This window comes from Felis catus, chromosome D1 (assembly GCF_018350175.1).
Source record: "Felis catus isolate Fca126 chromosome D1, F.catus_Fca126_mat1.0, whole genome shotgun sequence".
NCBI classification, from domain to species: Eukaryota; Metazoa; Chordata; class Mammalia; order Carnivora; family Felidae; genus Felis; species Felis catus.
In genome coordinates, this window is record NC_058377.1 from 84,667,422 (window position 1) to 84,692,471 (window position 25,050).

At 40.1% G+C, this 25,050-nt stretch overlaps 1 protein-coding gene across 2 annotated transcripts in view; it reads right to left on the reverse strand.

Annotated features, from left to right (window-relative positions):
* Window positions 1-492: 492 nt before the first annotated feature.
* The window catches only part of LOC123380556, a 29,840-nt gene continuing 5,282 nt past the window's right edge, over window positions 493-25,050 (reverse strand). Inside the window, exons 2-5 of one of the 2 annotated variants that reach the window (XR_006586486.1) lie at window positions 18,997-19,087; window positions 8,142-13,181; window positions 5,332-5,586; window positions 2,527-4,182 (exon numbers count right to left, since the gene is read on the reverse strand). Coding sequence is in view for 1 of the 2 variants with exons in the window: in XM_045039081.1 (XP_044895016.1) it covers window positions 2,409-2,949; window positions 4,042-4,182; window positions 5,332-5,396 (747 nt within the window). In the remaining variant the exon portion in view is untranslated. Of the gene's footprint in view, window positions 4,183-5,331; window positions 7,692-8,141; window positions 13,182-18,996; window positions 19,088-25,050 lie in introns of those variants that run through there. The other variant, XM_045039081.1, reaches the window with a different exon arrangement.

Below are 25,050 nucleotides of genomic sequence, written 5' to 3' on the forward strand. Positions count from 1 at the left end.
GGACCACCCAGGTGCCCTGAAAGCTGGATATTCTAAATCACTTATGATAGGGATATTTAGATACATTCATCTTTTTTGATATTCCACTATATTGATGCATTTTCAAACCTTTGCTTCAGTTTTGAAATTAGATGAAACAAAGTATAGATTATCTTTGCCGTGAATTTCACAGATTGTCAGATTTCCGAGGTTCTTGTTCCAAACCATCTTTGTAGGGATATCATTGATTTCCTTGGAAAAGTACGTAGCTCTAAAACTTGTATAATTTAGAGAAATATTTGGTTTGTTCAACCTTTGATATTAGCCAACACATTGATAAAAATAAACACACTTCAGGGATGACTGTGGCTCAATCAGTAAAGCGTCTAACTCTTGATTTCAGCTCGGGTCATGATCTTGCACGTAGGTCTGAGCCCCGCATCAGGCTGTGTGCTGACCGCATGGAGCCTGCGTGGGATTCTCTCACCTTCTCTCTCTCTGCCCCTCCCCTACTCTGAAAATAAATAAACATTAAAAAAAATAAACACACTTCAGGAAAAAAAAAAAAAACATGCTGTTTTTATAATTCTACACTGTTGGCTTTTGTGCTTCAAAATTTAATATAACCAGGGCGCCTGGGTGGCTCAGTCGATTAAGCGTCCAACTCTTGGTTTTGGCTCAGGTCATGATCTCACAGTTCGTGAGTTCAAGCCCCACATCGGGCTCCATGCTGACTGTGGAGCCTATTTGGGATTCTCTCTCCCTCTTTCTCTGGCCCTCCCCTGCTTGTACTCTCCCTCTCTCTCAAAATAAATAAATAAACTTAAAAATTTTATAAAAGCAATACCTGATTCTATACAGTTAATAATTGGGACAGACCTAATAATAAAGTACCATTTCATACATATTGAGTCTAACTCTTAACAATGTTACTGCCTCTGTTAGGTTTTATCCCATTTCCTCTTCCCACCTGTCTTACTTTTCTTTTTTCAATGACACACTACGATATTAGCAATTACTGTCACCATGTTTTACATTAGATTCTCAGACCTTATTCATCTTCTAGCTGAAAGTTTGTACCCTCTTACCAACCTCTCCATATTTCCCCTGTACACTGCTCCCCCACTGCCAGGCCCTAGAAACCACTTTTCCACACTCTGTTCCTAAGAGTTTGACTTCTTGTTTGTTTGTTTGATTCTACCTGAGTGTTATATGCAATATTTGTCTTTGTCTGGCTTATATCACTTAAGAAGCTACTTTTATAATTATGTTTTAACAAATGAAGAAACTGAGGCTCAAATAATTTAATAACTTGCATAAGGTCACAGCTTATAAATGAAAGAGAGAGGAATCAAGTGAGGTAATTTGACTCTAAAGTGCAAAGCCTGACCTATATTCACTATATGTATCCTTTCTCCATCCAGGTTATGAATGTGAACTTCTTCCTATTCAGGATTCATTGGAGCTATTTGATTCTGATGTTCCTGGTATTATTATGGCTTGTTATTATAGTTATTAATATAGTTAGGTAATATTATAGGTTTCTTAAGGTGTGTCCTATAGTTGAAGATTTTACCTACTTCTATCCCCAGGAGACACCTCCATAAAAATAGATGGAAAATTATTGCTTGGCTGGTTCCAAAATGTCTTTCTGCTTCCATTCCATGTCTTACTTTGAAGAGTAAGATATACACCTGATAAATGATAACAACAGCTTTCCATTGTATCATTGGGCACATAACTGTACTTTGTTCTGCCGTTTAAATCCTTTGTATTCATCTCCATTGTACGATGCCCATATGTCCAGAAGAGGGCGATGTTTTACTATAAACTTCCAGTGAAGTTTTCTCCAACCTGCTTTGGACAAAATATATACATTTAGAAACAAAATTTCTTAAGGTTAAGTGGGAGTGCCATTTGCTTGAGTACCATTTGCTTAAACGCTTTGGTGGGGGAATGCTTCTTATAAACATGGGCTTTAGAAAACCCTGAATATTTGAATATTGTTGCTATTCATTCCTGGCTTTATGACTTCACACAAGTTACTTGGTTTCTAGAGGCCTGGGATTTCCTTACATGTAAAATGTGAACAGTGGGACCTACAGGATAGCAATATTATGAGGATTAAATGGGCCAACTTAAGAACCTAATACAGATGCTCAGTAAATGGCAATGTTCGACATTTCTGGAAAAGCAGCTAATCAGAGCAAACTTACGTGAAATTTTCTTTTGAGATGAGCCTTGGTCATTTCTATCCTCTGTTGCTTTAAACACAATTCTTGGCATATATTACATGTTCAACAAATTTTGTTGACTAAATATTTTAAATATAAAAACATTACACCTTAGGGAAAGCAGGAAGCCAGAGATAAACTGGTAATGTAGTCTACTAGGTGTATTTCTACCTCCTTCCCTTTCCTTTCTTCTCCCTACCCCTGGTAAAAGAAGTTAGTCCCCTCCTTTCTTTGAGTCAGGAACGGGAGTTTGACCAAGTAAGAATAAGGTTTTGGAAATAAAGGGGAAAATAAACAAAAGGAAGTGTTTTGCTTGCTGTCCTCTGTTTTATCTTTGGTAGGTAAGAATCTGATGCAGAGAAGGCAAAGGCTTGGGGGCTGCAGGAAGTGCAGTGTCTCAAGTCTGGGCCCCAGGAGGAAACAGCTGTAGGTGCCAAAGGTGGGCATCAAGGTGAGCTGGCTCTGCGGCAGGCAGTGGTGAGCTCTGAGAGGTATGTGCAGGTCCACAGTCACATACGGGCTCTCATTGGTTGCTCTCTCCACTCTGCTCATCCCTCCTTCTTCTGGGAGATCCTCACCCAGCTGAGCCCAGAACAGCAAGCGGTGAGTAGCTGCAGGTGCTGTCACTTTGCCTGTTGTTGGCCTTTGGTCTGGGTACTCACAGCCCAGGCCCAGCTGTGCCTGTTCCCAGCAGGTGCAATGTATCAGCTCCATCCAGGCACGAAGGTCATCATGACTAAACAACCAGAGGGTGTAAATGATGAGACTTCTTGTAGGGGGGAAATTGCCTCTAAATGACAAACATTGTTGCCACTAGGGCTTAAAAATAGAGATTTTGTACAATGATGCTCATCACTCTTATAATAGCAAAATTTGCCAACTAATTTTCCAACAAGAGGAAAACTGTTGAATAACTAATGGTATATAATATTTATGTATCAACATAATGCAAACAAATAAGTTTTTTTGGAAAAATTTCAATGACATGAGGCAATACTCATGATGTTAATTATTTTTTTTTATGACGGAGTATGAAACGAGGGAACGAGGACAACTCCAAATTTGTTTAAAAACAAAATAAAGCAGAAAAACAGAAAGAGACCCCAAAATGTTAAGGGAATTTATCTTTGGTCTGATGTCCTTTTATATTTTTTCTATCACATGTTGTACAATTTAAAAATGTCCTGTACTGAACACTATTACTGTAATAATCACAAAAATACAGCATTACCAAAAGGTGATGAAAGTTGTTGATGCTAATGGTTTGTATCCCCTCCTTCTCATATAGCAGATGAGGCATGGCTCTTGTGGTCAAATATTTAAGAACGTTGGGCAAGTCTCTTGACAACTCTGCCCCTCAGTTTTTGCATCCTTAAAATGGGAATAACTTAATGGGGTGGGGTAGTGGAGAGGGACTCCATTCAGTTGTGATCATTAAATGAGATGATATATGTAAAACTTTGCTCAGCTCATTGCTTGGTACAGAGGAAGCATTCAGTCAACTGTAATAATTATTATTAAAGAGCAGAACAGAGGAGTCATTACAAAATTCAACCCTGGTGTCTTCAAGTTTTCCTGCCTTCCTTCTTTCCTTCCTCTCAGTTAAAAATAGTTTATATTGGTAATTTCGTAAGATATTTACTTTGCCTCTCGTTTCAGCCCATCTCAAAAACTGGGGGACAAGGAGATGGATGCTAAGCCTTTCTGGGAAATGGATTCCTAGTGATAAAAAGATGAAAGAAGAAAAGTGTGGTTCTCTGGGAATGGGAGGGAAGAGCAGGTGCTGGGCCATCAGAGATGGAGTGGTCCTGGGCTTGTGTCTGTGTACCAGGGAGAGATGGGTCGGCTCACAGGCTTAGGATCCTGGTGCATCACAGAGAGGCCCAAGGGAGAGCACAGGTATCCAAACCCCAGCAGAAGTGAGCATCTCTTGGCTGGGCCATCCAACTCAACCCCCAACCACTGAGACCTGGAGGGCAAGAGGAAACGAAATGAATGTGAGCCACAACATCAGGTATTTAGGTTAAACACTTCATTTGAAACCTTTTAATAGTGTTCTGGGCAGACAGAAACTCCAGAGGTTAAAAAGTATGTGCAGAATCCCTTCTGTCGGGAGTATCTATGCCAAGGCCGCCTTGCAAATTCTGACCTTGGCTGGATTTGCTGAATGTACCTCACCCTCCTGCTGTCCCACCTCCTACCATGGTTCCCACCCATGTGGCCTGAAGCACCAGAAACTTAACTTAATATCAGGCCCCATCAAGGGAAACCCCTGAAAATTTTTCTGAAAAACGGGGGTTGGAGAGACTCAAAATATAAACAAGTGAACAATCCTGAGATGTTTTTAAAATCTGAAATCCAAGTAAAAGATTATTTTGTTATTTTGTGTACTGATAAGTATGAGCTAGCTCCCTGCCATGTTGTAATCTTCACACAACCATATAAGACAGGTGCTTCAATTATTTCCATTTTGCAAATGAAAACTTGATGATGTGGTTTCTGTTTTGTTCTCTTCTTTGTCTCAGTACCTACCACGCTGGCTGCCCTCTAATAAGTCCTCAGTAAATATTTGTCGAATCAATTAATGGTATTTAGCAATACGCGTAAGCCATACTGCTGCTATGGGGTGAAGCTGGAGTCATACCCGGGCTGGCCTAACTCCATAGACAGAGGTCTTAACTACTGCCTCTGTTTACCTTTTTCCCACTGACCGCTTAAGTCTGAGAAAGAAGACAAGGGCCTGCTGGTGGAGGTACTTCCCTGCATGATACTTAGAGTTGTTGTGTCCTTGGATATAACTGGACGTTGTGATTTCTCCAGGGTCATTGTTTAGACATTATTCACAGGATCCAGGGTTCCTCTGCTTTGGGAATATATTTACATATCAGCTGTAAAAGCTGAACCCTCTATATAATATAATTCTCCAGGCTTTCTGTAATGCAGAATGATAAATTGTAGGCTACTTACCAAAAAATGTCTAGATACAGGCAAACATTTTTATTATCATTTAGCAACTGTGTGAGGTGTTTGAAAAGTCTCTGGAATACAGGCAGATGAAGAAGTCCCCCCGTAGAAATGATCAAGATTAGGGCTTGGAAGTCAAATGCACTTCCCATACCTTTTAGGCTCTATCTCCTTCGAAGGTGAATAGATTGAGTTTGCATTTCTCTGTGTGATTAACATCAAGCACCCTGTGTTGGTTGAAAAGGTTCATTATCTGGAGAAGAACTTAAAAGGCAGGATGGACAACTTCAATTTAGATAATTGTTGGCTGTGATGGAGTGCTCTTCAAATGGGTCTGCACAGGGCGGGGGCGAGGAGTGCCATCCACTAAGCGCTGGAAAGGTTCTCAGAACCCACAGGCAGCAAATACCTAAGTAGAGGAAGCATGATGTATGGGATCAGAAACCCTGAATTTCAGCTCCAGCTCCATCACTTACTAGCTTGGCGGCCTTAGGCAAACTCAATCAGTGTCTTTGAGGTCAGTCTTGCCATCTGTAAATGTGGCAATGACCAGGCCTAACTTCCAGGTTGTTTTAAGGATCCAGTGAGATGCTGGCTGAGAATGCCTTGTAAATGCTCTATGTAAAGCTTGGAATCATCATCATCACCCTTCTGATGATCATTGTCACTAATCAAGGTTTAGGAGGATTCAAAGATGGGCAAGACAGTTTTATACAACCTGAAGTTAACACAATCTTGAGGGCCTCTCTAAGGAAAGAATACAAAATTACAGGTAAAAATTAAGTACACTGTCTTGGAAAGAACTTTGTGGGCTTCACTGTAAACACACCTCTGCCTGCATGAGAAGTGGTATAATGGTCAGAAGCACAGGTGCAGGGAGGAGCACTACCTGGGTTCAAATCCCGACTTAGCTATGTGACCCTGGGCAAGTTACTAAACTTCTCCGTGCCTCAGTTTTTCCTCTGTAAATTTTTTTCGTCTGTATTGAAGATTAAATAACTTAAAATGGGTAGTGGTGTCAGCACATAATAGGAAATGTACCTATTTGCCACCACCATTTTTTTTTTAACTTTCTTTCAAGGATCTTTTCACTGAAAGGATGAAATATAACAAGTATAAATAATACCTGAGTCAGAGTGTGGTGAGTGCCATAAGGAAGTACAAACCATCAGTTCCGGGAGGCAGAGAAGACATGTCTACTTGGGGGAGTCGGGAAAGGCTTCATAAAGGACAAACAGGGAAGATGTCAAAAGGCAGCACATTCCAGGCAGAGGAAGAGCTCACTTGAAGAATTGGAGGTGAGCCCCAGTTGGACATATTGGAGAGTAAGGTCTATATGTATGGACTAGAGAGAAAGTGAGAAATGGACCTGGAAAGGCAGATTTTAGCCATAGTGCGGGGGGCTTTGGGTGCCCGGATGAGGGAATGCAGGCAGTGGGGAGAGGATTAGAGCCTGTGGGCTTGAGGAAGATTAACCCGGTCGCATTCAGTAGGAGAGATGGAGTGGGTTCAGTGCCACTTAATAATCCTGGCAGAGGGTAACGAAGGTGACTGGAGTCCTCCCACCTTAACAGCTCAATTTGGAATATGCCTCCAGCAACATTGGGAAGAGCAACCATTTCTTTAATGTGTGAAAAGAGAGAACTCCTACTTTGTAGTTTTCCCATTCATATTAGTGGCTGAGTGGAGTTTCTCCTTCCATTCCATCAGTATGAAAGGTGTAGGGGTTCTCCCTACAACAGAATGGAATTATCGCCTATCTCCATCCAGGGCCTTGCACTGGTGGGCTCTGACAAAGGATTGAGAAGGCTTCTCTGGCATGGGCACATCCTTCCTCCCAGGGGAAACTTTTCCCATCCCCTCTCATTAAGATAAACATTTTACATGATTTCTTTTGCTATCACCTTTTGGGGTACGTTCCCTTGAGAAATGAAGTGCTTTCATGCAGCTGCCTGGCATTTAGTTTTCTCCCGGGGCAGATGGGGCTGTTGTGTACAGGGCACTGTGCAGCCTAGATGACTGTATGTAGCAGCCCAGCCACGTGGTGAGGGCCTTATTGAGGAGGACATTTGGAGGGTCATTCCCAGGCATTTTCGCCCCTCTGAGAAAGGCAGTTGCTAGGTGTTCCCCTGGGGATTCTGCCTTCCTGGCCACAGTTGGTTCACTGGTGGGCACTTCTACCAAGCCAACCCAAATCCTTCCCTAGAAAACTTAGAGCTTCAACAAAGGAGAGGATTCACCTCCTCTGGGTGGTGGGAGCAACAGAATTTGAATGGTGGGAGCACCCATCAGCCAGGTTCCCAATACGTGGAAGAACAGTCTACATACTAGAGAAGGGGCCTCTCCCAGCTTGAATTTGAGTCCTTTTCCAGTTTTCCATGAGGAGCAATTCCACCCTTGTTCTTCTCTAGGTTAAGTGTAATGCTCTTTTAGAAAGTTTCTTCTTTTTCCCAAACTATTTTGAGTTGGACTTCTTTCACTTTTAAAGTTTATTTTGAGATGGAGGCACCTGAATGTTCGACTTTGGCTCAGGTCATGATCTCGTGGTTCATGGATTCGAGCCCTGCGTCAGGCTCCATGCTGACAGCTCAGAGCCTGGAGCCCACTTTGGATTCTGTGTCTCCCTTTATCTCTGTCCCTCCCCCACTCTTGCTCTGTCTCTCTCTCTCTCTCTCTCTCTCAAAAATAAATAAACATTAAAAAAAAAACTTAAGTTTATTTTGAGAGAAACAGAGAGAGTGTGGGAGGGCAGAGAGAGAGGGAGAGGGAGAGAGAGAGAATCCCAAGCAGCAAGGATCCTGATGCGTGTCTCCAGCTCATGAGACATGAAATCATGACCTGAGCAGAAGTCCGACACTTAAGCAACTGAGCCATCCAGGTGCCCTGGATTTCTTTCACTTTTGATCTAAGGGTCCTGATTCATGTACCCATGCCCTCACCCTGTGCTCATCAATTAAAACTTACTCAGCCTTGTCACCTTCTTTTCAGTGTCTTAAGGATTGCACAGACGACCTCATCACTGCTAACATAAAGAACAATGTGTTAGCCCTTAAGGATCACAGCACTCACACAGGACTTTTTAAATTCCAAAATAATTCTTCAATCATTATTTCACCTAATCCATAAAACATGCAGAAAGACAGGGCAGATATTCTCTTCCTCATTTTGTAGAGGAGAAAAGTCAGGCCCAGATTAATTAAGTAACTTCTGACTCACAATTTTTGCCTAAATTCCCCCAGTTATATTCTGCCAGAACCTGAATTTCAACCCATATCTTTTGCTTCCAAATTTAGTCTACTTTCCCAAATACCTTCTAACTTGAGGAAGTGACCTAAAGCTTAGACTTAAGGATATTGATGAAAGCCATTGAGAAAGATGGTGTGGTCAAGGGAACCTTCATAGGATCTTCAGAACTCTCTGGTTAAGCAACTTTCTACTCTGCTTATAAGAAAAAGGGTAGTGCTATTGCTTGTGTTTGGGGGGACCAAAGGAAATAATACTTGGGCCAAGACTAGGATGTAGCAAGTGAGCAGGTGAGGCAGTAGGAGACACCTATATTCATGGTTATGCAAGGGCTTGTCCTGGCCCTGTGATATCATGAAGGTCATAGCTGCGAAATTCAGACTTCAGGGGTATGTGAATAAGAACACCACTTCCACACCTAAGGAAGTGTTTGGAGGTATGTTGAGTGGAAGAATCAGATGATCAGAAACAGTCGCCGGTAGTCAACTCTGTCATACCTGGCATTTCGACATCATTGCTCTAATACCTTTGCTCAGGATTTGCATGTATAATTGATTCACTTAGCTAACCATGCTCTCAAGAAATGTATTTTTTTCACTCGTTCTGACACACATATGTCCTAGGTGAAGGAAAATTACAATCACATTCCTTTGGGAACCTAGTAAACCCAAACAAATACTAAAAATCAATATTTTAAAATCTAGAGTAGATCCTAGAGATAATCTATTTCAGGTTGGATTTCTGTGACTTTTGACCAGAGTGACCAATTACTTTTGACCAATTACTATACCCATGTTGTTAGGCTGCTGTTATTGATCAAAACTTACTTGTCCTATTTCCCTTTTTCTCAGTGTCAGGAAATTGAAAGTGATAGAGCCTAAGTCCTTTTTTAAGGTCATGCAGCCATGCAGTGGAAAAGCCTAGATTCGAATCCAGGTCTACTGAGACATAGTGCTCATTCTACCATACCGTGGTCCTACATTGGAGGGATATTGTCCAAAGTACAAGAAATTTGTGTGTGTGTGTGTGTGTGTGTGTGTGTGTGTGTGTGTGTGTGTGTGTATTTATTTATTTTTGAGAGAAAGAGCAGGAGTTGGGAGCAGAGAGAAAGAGAGAATCCCAAACAGGCTTTGTGCTGCCAGGGCAGAGCCTGACGCAAGGCTTGAACTCACAAACCATGAGATCATGACCTGAGCCAAATCCAAGAGTCAGACACTTAACTGACTGAGCCACCCAAGTGCCGAAAAAGTACTAGAAATTTTTAATACCAATCATTTTATGTATGTACGGTACTTAGAAATTTTCTAAGTGCTTTTGCATTTGGTATTTCATTTTCAACTCAAAAATTTTGTGAGTAAATTATTCCTATGATAAAGATAAGAAAATTGAGGCACAGTAAGTTTATGTGACTTATTTGAGGAAACCTACTGAGGTAGTAGCATAGCTGTTGTTTTCCTCCACCACCGTTCATTTTTTTCCCTATCAAATCCCATGGCAAACCAAACATCTACAATTACTTGTTTACTAACCATTTTCTCCTGCCCTATATATTAGTTATCTATTGCCATATAACAAATTACCTTGAAACTTAGCAGCTTAAAATAATGAACACATACTACCTCACAGTTCCTATCAGTCAAGAATCCAGGTGCCACTCAACTGGGTTCCTGTGACTTAACAGTCTCTCCGGAGGTTGCAGTCAGGTGTCGGCCGGGGCTGCAGGCTCATCTGAAAGTTCAACTGAGCAATGATTCACTTCCATCCTGTTGGCAGGACTGGGTTCCTCATGAACTCTTGGATGAGGGCCTCCATTCCCTTCTGGCTGTCAGCCAGAGACCTCTCTCAGTTACTACATGGCCTCTCCATAGGGCAGGTCACAACATGGCAGTTGGCTTCCCTCAGAGTGAGCACATGGGAGGGCAAACCAGAGAAGCCCAAGGCAGAAGCCACAGCACTTTGTGTAACCTAATCTTGGAAGTGACATCCCATTACTTTTGCCATGTTCTATTCATTAGAAGCAAGTCAAAAGGTCCAGCTCACTCTCAAAGGGAAGAGATTACAAAAGGGTGAGACTCAGGAGGCTGAAATCGCTGGAGCCTATCACATATCACATGCTCCAAATTAAAATTACACCCTCAAGAAGCTTAAGGTGAAATAACTCTAGAGTTAAGTGTATTATCCTTCGGTTTTTTAAGCAAAAACATTTTTTTTATAGTAAAGCAGAAAGGCTTATTCATCCAAAAATTATAGCTGGCAGCTTGTCTGATATTTTGGAGCCATTGTGCAAAGTGGACACGTATGGATGGATCTGTGATTCCGCCATCCATCTCTCCCTCTCCTCAGAGCATGCTAATTTCATAGCTTGATTTTTTTTTCCATCTGAACCGAAAGTCTTGCCTTCCAGACAGCACGAGTGAATGACACTGCCTGCACGTCAGAAATTGCAACTGACATTTCAATTTTGCTTAATTTTTTTTTCTTTCTTTGATAGTATTATGGAGAGAATTTACATTTGAATAAAAAGCAAATAGTGCATGTCAGAGTAAGCATCAGGGAATGTCAAATTGTTTTTTTCCAATTACAACTCTATTTCAAATAGGGTAATGCAATTAAAGGATAATTACCAGAAGCACAAAGCCAAGGTTACGATCAGAAATGGTTACCCTTTCACTTGAAGTCCTGTCTTGCTAAATAAAATATTCCTGAGGGGCAAGTTACTGTTTGAAAATAGAATACACTCATCCAGGAACAACCAAACACTTGGCAGTGTTGACCAAAACATGTATTTGTGCATAAATACCAGTGTTTGAGACAGATGAAAAGACAGTAAAGGTGAGCCGCATTTTCCCTGGTTTTATCACTCTGATTAATAATGTGATAAATTAGCTGTAGGATGCAATATTAATTAACAGTATATTAGTTGCATTTTATTGCCAATAACATAACAAGCTCTGAAATAGTAGTCAGAATAAACTGCTGACGTGGGCTTTTCTGCAAACTGAGCTGTAGTTTGATTTCTCATTTGTCCAAGTGAAGCATCAGCAACTGAGTAAAACCAATTACCTCAAAACCCACCAAGCCCTCGGCAGCAACTTAGTGCATCTGAGCTTTGCCCAAATGTTATTACTTTCAAATTAGAGCCTGGTCTGAGATGGGGCACCGAAGAATTTCTACTGCTGAAAATAATTCAATATGGCAGTCTAGTTTTGTTATACTTTGCAGAGCCAGAGAGAAAGCAAAGACTCCTTCCAGGCCCAAGACATCTTGAATCCGTAGCTGTCCCCTTCCAGAGGCAAGCTGGAGGTACAGAAGTCAGATGTAAAAGGAGAGGCATTTTCCTGACTCCCTCGAGCAAATTATATTGTTGAAAAATTCCCAGATTGTAGCGTTCGTTTTTGAGGTGAAGTCCTGGGTTTGGGTGGGGGACACTTTAGGAAAAAGGATGCAAGGCATACGGAGGTTTGGATAATGGGAGTTACGTCACCTCACTACATAGTGACAAACTCTGTAGCACGAAAATCCTTAGGTGAAAAGAGAAGTTATTGAGTTAGCACATGGTCAGGGGAATTGAAACAAGCTGGGGGAGGTGCATGATGGGTACTTGAAGAATTTCTGTCCAGTTATTTATTCACTTGTCTCCCCGACAGCCCCTCGCTCTCTGCCTCCCCCACCCTGCTCTCTTCTCTCACAGACACAGTTACTTCCTGTTCCTTTATCTTGTTTAATTTCTTTCACAGCACTTATCACTATCCTAAATCACATTTCAGATAGTTTAGTCATTCATTCCTCATTTACTTATTGCCTATGTCCTCACCAAACTGTAAACTCCATGAGGTCAGGGGATGTGTCTGCCTGTACTCTGCAGAACCGTGGCTGGCACATAGCAGGCATAAAAATAGCTGAAGCAAAGAATGAACCCATTCACTGAACTCCATTTACCAAATGCCCAATGTCTAAGCTCAAAAGATTCCAAGATGATGAACTCCTAACTGTCCTTCTCTGGAGTTTACTATGTGCCCTCAATGAGCTAAAAAGCTTTGAGTGTAATGAGTAAAAGCTTTACAGTATCTTAACTTAATCCCCAAACAACTCTGCAAAGCATATGTTTCTTGTGCCCTTTTTATTTTCTTTTAGGTAAAGACATAGCAGCCCAAAGCGCCTGGCTCACTCAATGCCACACAGCTAGAAAGAGGTTAAAGTCATGAATTAAATGCAGTTTGCCACTCTGACTCTGGGCATTGTATTCAAAGATGAATAAGACACAAACATCCTTTTTTGAAAACCTCACAGTCTCATGGTTTGGATTTGAAACATTATGTCTGAGAAGGTCATCTTTGCCCTGCTGGGCCAGGGGAAGAATCTAGAGAACAGGAGATGGAACATTTGCCATCCTGGGAATTTCAGGAATGTCCTCCTTCCTGGCAGGATCTGGTATTCCATGGTGTTTTGCCTTTGGGTGAGATCAGATTCTATTAGGGGTTCGTGAGAGCAATATATATTCTCACATCGCTGGTTCCAGGTCTGTGTGTGAGCTCAGCGTCTGTCAGGGATCCTATTTACTTTTAATAAATCCAACAATGAGTGATGAATGAGTGATGAGTCTTCCGCCTCAGAGAATCCAGCACGGGTAGGACCCAGCCAGGTGCATGGGGAGCCAAACTCTTTTCCAGCATTCATTACTGAATTCTAAACAGCCGACACCAAACTCCACAGTCAGTTCAGACCACAGACTTTCTGTACAAACTATCCCTCTCTCTGGTCCTGTGGAATAAAAGAAAGTTCCTCAGACTATTCATTCCATGAATTAAAAGAAAGAAAGAAAGATTAAAAAAGGTCTCCCTCAGTTACAATGCTATTCATGTCCTTTGACCAGAAAGAGTTAGAGAAAAACTTCAGGATTGATCTGAGGGACGCAGAGCCCAGGTTCCATTAAAGTGTATTAATGCCAAGGTCTGTGCAATTAGTGAAAAGTCAATCCCCATTACTAGTTAACACTATTGAATATCTGCTTTCTTTAATAAAAAGCCATGTCCAGTACAAAGAGAATAAATCAATAGGTTCGCTGCATTTAGATCCATTTTGCTTTCTTCTAAAATGCACAGAGAAACTCCCTGTCAGAGCTCCACTGTCTGTCTGCCAAGCTCAGTCTGTGAGCTGGCAGCTGGCCCTGACGTTTTTGCCTGGAATCTTTCATTAGCACTCTCTTGCCTCAGCTCTCATTTCTCTAATCAAAAAATTCGAGTTTACCCCGTGCCTAAAAATCCTCTGTTTGAGCTTGGTCTTGATCTGTCTCTGATTTGGACGTGTTTAGAAAACAAGCCATGAAGCAGCTATGGACCTACTTCTAAGCCCCAGGTTGGCTAGCTTCAGCCCTCCCTCAGGCGAGGAGAGACTGAGGTGGACAGAATCTCTTACAAGAGGCCAAAGAATCCCTAGGGCATGAAAGAGTTTGCCCCTTTAGATATACCTTTTCCATTCTTTTACAGCTGGTTAACCTTTTTTTGCTGCCAATTTTGGAGGCAGCCTGGAATGTTCCAGATCCTCAACTGTGAAGAGCAAAAAAAGGATACACCTGTCCCTTGATGTTTACAAGCCCTCTTGGTTCCCAGCATTTTCCCAGAGGAAGGACACATTCACCCCCCCCCTGCTTAGGAGGCTGCTTCTCTGTAGCTAAGCCAGGCTAATCATCTTCTTTGGTGTAGACCACAAGAAGGGGAAAGCCGTTTAGATACTACTCTCATTACAGTGCTTGGCTTATTACAGATTAAAAGGACATTTTGAACCCCACTGTCTCTCATGTACTTGATTATATGTAAGTTACTCTTAAATTGGAATATTGTATTTCTACTAAAGTAAATTACATTTCCCCAAATCATTTCATTTTATTTACCAGAATGCTTAGTCTTTGATTGAAAAAGGAGGATTGATATCATTTTGCTTCAGTTGGGTTTACTGCACAGAATGATTTGATATTCCTTTTATATCCTTTGGTCCTTATTTTTACTAGCAGGTCCTCATTCATTCACTGATTCAACCCTCCTGCACCCTCTCTCCCTTCCCAGAGTGTGTGTTCGCCGGTGTGGGTAGGTTTAGTGATGGTAATGATTTGGGTCATGATTAGTAGGAAATATTGGGTCATTATTAGTAGAAAATAGTAGAAAACAGTAGAAAATATTTCAATTCCATTTTTCCCCAGGATTCACCAAATAAGAATAGATTATTTTTTTGCTCTATACTAATAGCAGAGATTGTCTAATTGCATAATATTATACAGATAGTATAGGTAGTTTTTAGTTGGTTCAAGTCTCTCTGCACCAAGAAGGTGGATCTATCTAATGAAGCGAGAGCTAGCTAAACCCATGTCTGCATATTCCTGTCACAGAGATCCTTTTACACCACTTGCCACAGCGCTCTCCCTGGTCCTGAGGTCTGCGTCTGCCATTGCAGATGAGCACAAACTAGACCCTACCCTATGAAACCAAAGAATGATCCACTACTGTTGTGGATGCTTCCTGAAGCCACTGACATCACCTGTTTTCCTGTCCCACTTCACAGAACAGCACTGAAACAAAGAGTACCAGTTTATACCTTCCTAATACAAGGGTGGGAAATGTTCTGTTGTGAGGAGGCATTTATGGCCACACAAACAGCCAGGTTTTCTTCACATTCAAGGTTAAAGATTTTGATAAGGCAGGTTGATTAGTGACAAGAAAAGACTTAAAAGTCATCAGACAGGCTGGTAGCACCCAATAGCTCAGGTGCCTCAGCTAAAGGGACGCTAAGGAACAGATGACTGGATCAGGGGACCATAGATCTTTGTCATCCCAAGTAGATGAAGGCTGCCCTCTGGGCCAGAGGAAGTGATTCAATTCCCATTTTGGGATGGTGTTCACAAAGTGATCAGTCAGCATTGTCAAGAAATTAATCTAAGATGAAGTATGGTAATGAATGTTGGGAAATGAATAAATGCAGTCCCAAGCAATCTGCCTATGTAACATTTATAGAGGAAAACTGCCTTTTAAGGGGTTCACAGTTGTCTTTGGTCCTTTAGCAAACCCTGCTGTGACAATCTTGAAATGAATAGCAAAAGGGAGAATTGAACTAAACTATTTCACTTTTCAAAATATAAAGAGATGTTTTAAAAGTTCAAAATTCACAGAATTGCCTCCAATGCTGCAAACCTTAGGCAACACCAAGGAATCAATCCCTCTTGCCTTCAAAGTGGTGGGGGGTGGTCAGAGATGTTCCCTACTCTGTAGGCACTCCTGAGAACTGTCTTTTGCAAGAGAGTCAAGGTGCCAACCTGAAGCTGGCAAGAAAGTTACTCCATAAAATGAGAACGGAATGGAATGCACTCTCACCTTTGAATTCAAGTGCTTGTTAAGATTTTTATCTGAAATGAATTCTGATTAATATCAACTTGGACTATGGAAAAAAAGACATTCAAACATGTGTTTATACTTGTTGACACAGGTAAAGGATACACCTTAAATCTGAGTCATAATAGAGAAAAGCATATCACTGATACAGTCTTACCAAGAAAGTCGACATTCCAAATCTGCCAAGAGACGGAAATTTGTTTCAATGATTGCCCCCTCTACAGCCTTAAGAACAAGCTACAATGGAGTGCCCTCAACCCTCCCCACAAAACTTTGTTCTTTTTAGTTATTGTCTCAGTTTCTCACTCCAATACTTTATTTTCTAATCATTTCAAGAAGAAAGAGAAATAAACATACCCTACATGGATGCTTTAGAAGACTTGTTGCTGGTACAGAGAGAGGAGAGAGGGTTGAGTTTCATATTCTTAGGAGAGAATTGTGTCCATGGCAATGGAAGTCACACACACACACACAAACACACACACACACACACACACACACACACACACACACACACACACGAGAATAAAACAAGCTCATCTCCTTGGATGATGATGATGCCAGATGCCTGCAATCAGCTATCTTCATTAAACTTGAACTGTTACCTTCAGTCAAATTAGGTCTTTCAGTGGAGATAAGATGGAATTTCCAAACTGGGAAGATCTGGAGGGTGGCTGGATAAGCCCTGTCAACAAGCAGCAGCAGATTTTTCCACTTTTCCACTGTTAGCGTATGGTCTACATCCCTTGGACACTCTTCCATTGCCTATTTCTTCTTCCATGATTTTGTATCAGAAATTATTTTAAAGGATATGAAACAATCGTATCTAATGGCTTCCCATCTCACTCAAAGTCCCTCATCAACAAGCCACCAACCAAACACTCACGCACCATCTTCATTCCTTCTACAGCCTCCTCCAGGACACTAGCCTGTGTGCTAGTCCTTACACACTCAGCATGTTCCTGATTCAGGGCCTTTGCACTTGCTGTTCCCTCTGACTGAGTTGCTGTTACTACAGTGCATGCATGGTGAAATTTGGTCTTAACTCGAATGTTACTTTCTCGAGAGTGCTTTCCTGAGGTATCGCACCTAAAGCTTTAACCTCCTCCATCTCCCAAACATACTATACAATTCACTCTTTCTATCTTATTTAGTCTGTCCCCTGACTTGCATGTGGAAAGGACAGTTTTTTTTATTCACTGTGGTGTCCTTAGTGCCTAGAACAATACCTGGTATGTAGTAAGGGCTCAGTAAATTGAGTGAATAAATGAATATCAATGATTTACCAAGGGAGATACTTACATCTCTCCTTTATTGACATAAAAAGGCCAGATCTTTTTATGGGATACTAGAAGCATTAACATGGTAATCTTCATGATAAATGGCTATGAGCTCTTACCATGTGCCAAGCATTATGCGAAATGCCTTACATGTGTTGTCAACCCTTGGGCTGAGTGTGATCATTTCTAGTTTACAATGAATAAATGAGGAGCCAAGGAGATCAAGTAACCTGCTCACATTGGCATATTAGTATGAGGTTGAGCTCAAATAGAAGTTGAAGTTTGTTTAACACATAGGTTTCAATCAAGGGTGATTTTTGCACACCCCCTCCCCAGGACATTTAGCAATGTCTGGAGATCTTTGTCATTGTCACAACTGGAGGCTGTTATTGGCATCTAGTGGGTGGATATGAGAGATTCTGCTAAACACCCCACACCACACAAACCAGCCCTCTACAGTAAAGAATTATCCAGCCCAAAAGGTCAATTGTGCTGAGGTTGAGAAACCCTGGTCTAACCCCATAGACTGTTTTTAGTCACTTTGCAGTTTTGCTCGATTAGTTGCTAGTGGCAGTGAAAACAGCATCAACTCTTTCATAAAGCAATATGATGATAGTGTTTCTCAAGAGTGTCACATGTTTCCATACCTTTTGACCCTGAAATCATACTTCTGTAAATCTGGCCCCAGGAAGTAATCTGAAATGTAGCAAATGTCCCCAAATATTTATCATGACATTATTTGTAATAGCAAAAAATTGAAACATCACCTAATGTCTTGTAAAGGAATCATTAAGTAAACTCTGGAATATCCACTTTTGGGAACATTAAGCAGCCATTTAAATATTTATTGGCAGTTTATAAGGAAATAGGAAAATGCTTACATAGAAATGGTAAATTTTAAAAATTAGTTTTCAAAATTATGTATTCAGTAGGACTATTTGAAATCTGAAAAATATTATATAAAATTATATAAAAGAGGTGAAGCAGAAATACACTAAAATATTAATTGTGTGGTAGGACAATGGCTGGTTAATTTACTTCTTTTCTCTTTCAGTACTTCCAAAATGTTCTATAATAATAATGTATTCATTTTATAATATGGAAAAATATTTTTTAAAAAGTAAGCCTTTTTTTCTTTTGTAAGAAGAAACAGTGGTAAATAGAACAACTGTCCCTTATGTGAACTTCGGACCTGTTGTGGTGGATTTGTCTTGTATGTGGATTTATTGTGTTTATTAGCTTTTATTATGATTCTTTCTAGGTAGCTGTCTTTGTTCTAGGAAGAAAGGCATGGTTAGTTATTTCATGGTAGCTGGAATTAAGTCCACCTTTGCCAATTGATAGCTCCCCAAAACACGTTGCTTACTCATCTTAAATTGTTTAATGTTTTAAAAACAGTTGAGCCCGTTAGATCAAAGAATTCCCACCCTTAGAATCAGGGCTGCTGTCAAGACAGTTGCTGTTCAGGACCCTGAGGGATGCAAGAAAGAGGGCATGTGCATGGTTAACCTCCTTTGTATGGACATCCAAAACTAGGAGCCGTGAGTCTGCTGACTAAGAGTGGACTCTGCACTCCAACAGGCCTTGCTTCAAATTCAGGTTCACACTCACCAATGTGTCTTTGAATCAGCTCTTAACCCCTCTATGCCCTCTCTGGATTCCAAACCTATGTTTAAATCCTCCACTAAATGCTGTTAATGTCTGATACACTCCATGCTCCTTGGATACTGTGACTTGGGACCATCCGCTGAAGAAAACCTGTCCCACAACCAGCCTCATCCTTTTCCTACACCCCACTTTACAGATGTCTTTAACTGGAAGGAAACTTTAGGCTTATCCCACAAAAGTCATGACACCACCTATGAAAGCCCAATTAAAGAGGCACTACCTTCGTACTTTGCTTTAATTCAAACCTACCTTCACCCCATGGATGGCCAAGGGTAAGGCTTGGCTTTCTGGTCCACCCGAGGTGGCAGCCTAGGATGAATAAGGAATATAGACAAAGCAGCTGCAGAGGTAGAAAGAACAGACAACTCAGTTATTTAATTAACCCACAGAGTCTCTGGAAGGTAAAACATTTTCTTTGTAAAGCCCTGAGACCTCCTCTTGTTTCCAACCAGTAGGTCTTTATTTCCACCTCTCCTGTTCTTTCCGCTCTTGACCCTTCTGCAATGCATTGTTAGATGACTTGTTTGCACAGGATTTTTTCCCCCCAAATTCTTGAGGCATTAGAAATTTTCTCCCTTATCAATTTTCCGTGGACTTGCCCTCTGTTCCCTAATGGCACTGGATTGGTACACACCACAGACATGGCCTCAGAAACAAAAGGAAAAGCAAGAAGATAGAGATACACACAGCCAGCCTCCCTGGCTATTCCCAGTGTGTCCCATTGACAATGCTGTGCGGAAGGGAAATTGTTCTATCAGCGACTGTGTTAGATTCATGACCCCACCACAACCTTGAATTGGCCTTTAGTTGTCGCTGATGGGAACTGAAGAACAGAGCCTGTCGACATGATTGCTACTCTCCAATGAATCAGAACGTACAGGGCGAGGAGCAGCACATTAAACCAGCAACAGAAATATATCACTGTACTTTTATATAGATGTATTGCTTTTGCCCAGGCATATAAATGATTGGGCCAGGCACTTATTTTTTTTTTCAAGGACTATAAATTAAAAATAAGCTAAGGGTTTTTAAATTATGTTCTTTTAAAAAAAAATCAGGATAGCTATTTTAAGGCAACAGTCAAATATTTAAAGATCATTTTATATGGATATTTCAACCACTGTCATTTGGGAGGAAAATCAGCCCTCGCCACCTGCACTCAGGTTACTTAATACATGAGCACTGATTTCTCATGTGCTGTCATTTGCTAATTGATCTTTGTAAAAAGTAAATGTTTCCCATATTTACTTCTCGGCTTGCTTATTGATAAAAGTATAGTTCACAAATTTAAGTTGTGATTTTTTTTTTAAATAGACAGCAAGCATACTCAACCAGCCTAGAACAAGGTGCTCTAAGAGTCAAGGTGTTCATAGAAAGCTAAGAGAGGGGATCAATAATTCTTAAATTTAGAGGTTTAGAGAGCCCCAGTGAGAATATGCTGAGGCCACTGGACACTCTCCCCAGAAGCACACAGGCATGCTTGCACTTATAAGCAAAATTCTTCCTTCCACTTCTAGGATGCACAAACTCCCTAGAGCCAGGGCTGAAAGATCCCTTGCCTTTGAGCTCATCAGGTAAAGCTATAAGGTCATGACCCCAGGATGATGATGATCAGCTCTGAAGCATGTCTCAAGTAGTTGGTCACTAACAATAGGTAAAGTGTGGATATTTGCAAATGATTTATTTTTTGGAAGTATGTATGGTTGAGGAGTTTCAAAGGCTCTCCTGTGACAGGATCATTCTCACCTCTCACTATGCCAATAAGACCTATGTGGTCTAAGCCCTGCCTACCTCTCTGAATCACCTCTTACGGCTTTTCTCCTCACCCTAAAAGCTCCAGCTACACAGCCTCCTTTCTAATTTTCAGCCCACTAAGTTCTTTCCTGCCTTGAGGCATTTTTTATGCTGGGTGATGTTCTAGGCACAGTTTGAACAAGGACTCAATAACTCTTTTTTGTGGATCTTACAATCTGTGGAGGGAAATAGATGATGGGTATCTGAACAAATCTACAAGTCTGATCATTTCAAATGTTATGAAGCAATTTAAATAGAATGATAATGGGATACAGAGTAATTGATAAGTGGCCAGATAATGCCTCTTTGGGGAGATGTTATCTGAGATTATATCTGAGATGAGAGAAATGTGAACTAGCTGTGGGTCAAAGGAAACATTTTACAGTAGCAAGTGCAAATGCCCTGAGGCTGTAAAGAACTTGGTGGTTTGGAAAGTCAGAAACAAAGCTATGTGGCATCTGATATGTTCCCTCCTGGAAAAGCTTAAATGATCTCTACTGCTGCCCGACTCATGGATATTCCATAAAGCATTTGTGGTAATTTCAAATTAAGTTCTATATTTCCCTGCAATAATTTTGAGTTTTGGTCAAAATCTGGATATGCCAATTGAAGTAATCCAAGACCTGGTTTGAGATGGAATAATATGAGGCCCAGAGAGGTTAAGGAATTTGCCTGAGATCACACAGCCAATTAACAAGTCAACTTAGTGAGAGAGACCAAAGAAAACCCTGGCTTCTGCATTTGCAGGGTGGTTATTCTTGCATCATAGCACTGCCTCATTGACTGGGGGGAAAAAAGCAGGTTATGTAACAATGAACATTTGATTAGTCTAATTTTGGAAAAAAATGAATGTATGTACAATTATACCAAAATAATAACATATTTGATCTCCTGGTGATGGAATTACTGATGGTTTTAGTTTTTTCTTTGTGCTTTTCTAAATTTTTCTGATTTTCTATAATCAATAGGCATATATTTTAAACTTTTATTTTAAAATAATTTTAGAGTTACTGCTATAGGCTGAATGTATCCTCCTCAAATTTATATGTTGAAACCTAATCCCCACTGTGATGATATTTGGAAGGTGGTTGGGTCATGAGAATAGAGCCCTTATAAATGAAATTAGTGCCCTTATAGAAGAGACCCCTAAGAAAATCATTAGCCCTTCTTCCATGTGAGAACATAGCAAAAAGATAGCTGTCTATGAATCAAGGAAGTGGGCTCTCACCAGCTACCAAATCTACTAATTGTCCTTGGCTTTCTCAGCCTCCAGAACCTATGAGAAATAAGGCTGAAATCAGATCAGCACTGATGGAATACTCATTTGAACTCACCAGTGTCCCCACTAATATCTTCTTGCAGGTTCAAAATCCAATCCAGGTTCCCACATTGTATTTAGATGTCATGTCTCCTTAGTCTCCTACATTCTGTGACAGTTTCTCAGTTTTTTTTTCTTATCTTTAATGACCTCAATACTTTTAAAGAGTCCTAACTAGTTATTTGTAGAATATTCTTCAACTTGAATTTGTCTGAGGTGTTCTCAGGCTAGTTTCATGCATTTTTGACATTTCTGCAAAAAGGTCACAGAATTTGTGATGTACCCTTCTTAGTGCATCATATGAGGAATTACATGATGTCAGTATATTTTATTACTGGTTTTGTTAATTTTGATCACTTAATAAGTATCTTTTGGAAGGCTATGTTGTACTATGCAAATCATCATACTTTCACCTACTAATTTTAGTATCATAATGATTCTTATCTATAAAAGTTATTACTGTTGGGGTGCCTAGGTGGGTCAGTTGGCTAAGCATCCAACTCTTGATTTTGGCTCAGGTCATGATCTCACAGTCATGAGATTGAGCCCCGCGACAGAGCTCAATCCACACTCAGAGTGGAGCCGGCTTGGGATTCTCTCTCTCTGCCCCTCCCCCCTTCATACTTGCTCTCCTTCAAAATACATAAAAACAAAATTATTACTGTTTTGTTTCCTAATATTATTCCACATTTATTTATTAGAAATCCACTGTAAGAAAGACTTGTCCCTTTGCTTCCATTTATTTATTTATTCAACTATTTTTATGTACGTGTGAACTAATAGTTATTTATTTTATTCCTGAGTTATCATTAATGATTTTGGTTTCTTAAACTGCCCCAGATTTGGCCAATCAGAGCCCCTTTAAGTTCATTTCTGTGTGCTGTAAACATGTCCCTGTCCTTTTTTTCAGCACTTCTTTACTTTCTGGCATAACAAGATTTCTAGAATCACCTTGTGCTTTCCTCTCTTCACCTCTGGCATCAAACATTTCTCAAAGAGAAACCAAGATATGGGCACAAGATATTCCCATTGGTACCAGGGAATCATTGTTTCTAAGCCCTCCCAAGTGGATAGAGCTTGGAAATAAACAAAGTGTACTCACACATGCATACAAAAATATCTTAATTTTTATATCTACCCATCTATCTATCACCGATTTCATGCTGATACCTATGATTCTAGTCAAACTCTATAGCATTAATTTTAGTATCCCCCCTTTTCTTATTTATAACCCCTTTCTCTAACAGTGAGCGACCTTTCACTATGTACATTTATTTATTTGTTCAAGCCTAGAATGTACATAAAGAGTTTCAGAATTTCTAGTACATGCCCTCTGAAAAAAAATAAACTTACCAAGTGGAGTATAGTCTTTGTACATAATTACTTTTGTCTTTAGCTGAATCATATCCAAGTACTGCTCTTCAATGTTACTCATATTAGTTCTTTTCTTCTTTTCTCCTTTTGGAGTAGTTATATAATTAATTTGTCATACAGTTAGGTTCATTTTTATTGTTTGTATTCCATTGGGGATCTCCTCGTATCCTGTTTTTTTTTTTATAAACTTCATAAATTTATTTTGGGAGTGTGCAAAATGTACCTAAGAGAGCTATATATTTTTTAAAAATACACTCAAAGAAGTGTCACTCTCTCTGATCCCTACAACCCTGTCCTGTTCTCCCATTCTTTCCATCCTGTTCACCCACCACCTCTCAGTAAATAATTCAATTAGTTTCTAGTGTTTCCTGTCTGTATATCTTTTGCACAAATGACTGATACCTATATATTTTCTTATATTTCCTTCTTTCTTACACAAGAGGTAACATGCTACAAATACCCTTTACACTTTGCTTTCTTTTTTTTTTCATTTAACAGCATATCCCAAAAATCACTCCAATTCTTTTTTTTTATAGTTACATAGCACTTCATTGAGTGACTATGCCACTTCCCTATATATGCGGATTTTAATTCTTTCTAATATTTTGCAATTACAACTAATGCTGAAATGAATAAACTTGTGCAAATGTATTTACAAATTGCTGGACATATATCTTCAATATACATTCCTAGAAGTGAAACTGCTGCATCAAAAAGTAATTGAATCTGTAGTTTTGTTAGACATTGCCAAATTATCCTCAAGAACGGACTTGCCAGGGGCACCTGGGTGCCTCAGTTGATTAAGCGTCTGACTTTGGCTCAGGTCATGATCTCACAGTTTGCAAGTTCAAGCCCCACATCAGGCTCTCTGCTTTCATCATGGAGCATGAGAGCCTCTGTCTCCCTCTCTTTCTGCCCCTCCTCCGCCTTCTTTCTCTCTCTCTCTCTCAAAAGTAAACATTTAAAAAATGGTCACGCAAATTTGCATTTTTATCAGCAATATATAAGAATGCTTGTTTCAAGGAGCCTACCTGGTTCAGTTTGTAGAGCATGTGACTCTTGATTTCGGGGTCGTGAGTTAGAGCCCCACATTGGAAAAAAAGGAATACTTGTTCCTCCATCATCTTGACAACAGAATGTGCTATCTACTGGTTAATTTTCACCAATATAATTGGTGAGAAAAAGCATATAGTTTGTTGGTTCAATTTGCATTTTGCTGATAATGGCTGGTGGGTTTGAATTTTTTTTATATGTTTAAGAGCCATTTTATATTTTTTGTGTTCATTTTTTCTCATTTTTGTATCATACTTCTGGTCATTTATCTCTCAATTTTTAAGAGCATAAAGAACTTAATATTTTTTCCCAGTTCATTCATTACTTTTAACCTTTTAAAAAGGTATTTCTGCTCTGCAAAATTTTTACTTAATTTTATGTAGTCAAATTTATCAACTTTTTTGCCTCTAAATTTTATTACGTATTTTTAAACATGTGCCTATTCTATACCTGAAAGACTTAGACACTGCTTCAGTGCCAAGAAAAGTAAGAGCTTATTCTGGGGTATCTTAAACCTGAGAGAGAGGAAGGAAGTAGAAAACTCAAGGTCTCTGCAATCAGGTGGACTTTCTTCCCACCTCGTTCACATTTGTCTTTTAGCTGCGAGCACTCTGGCAAAGTATTTAACCTTGCAGAGCTCAGTTTTTCTATAAAATGGGATGGTAAAACCAACAGGGTGCTGCTGTAAGGATATGAAATGCTTATTTCAGTGCTTTGTGCTAAGGAAGTATTTGTTGTTGTTGTTGTTCATATTACAACTAATT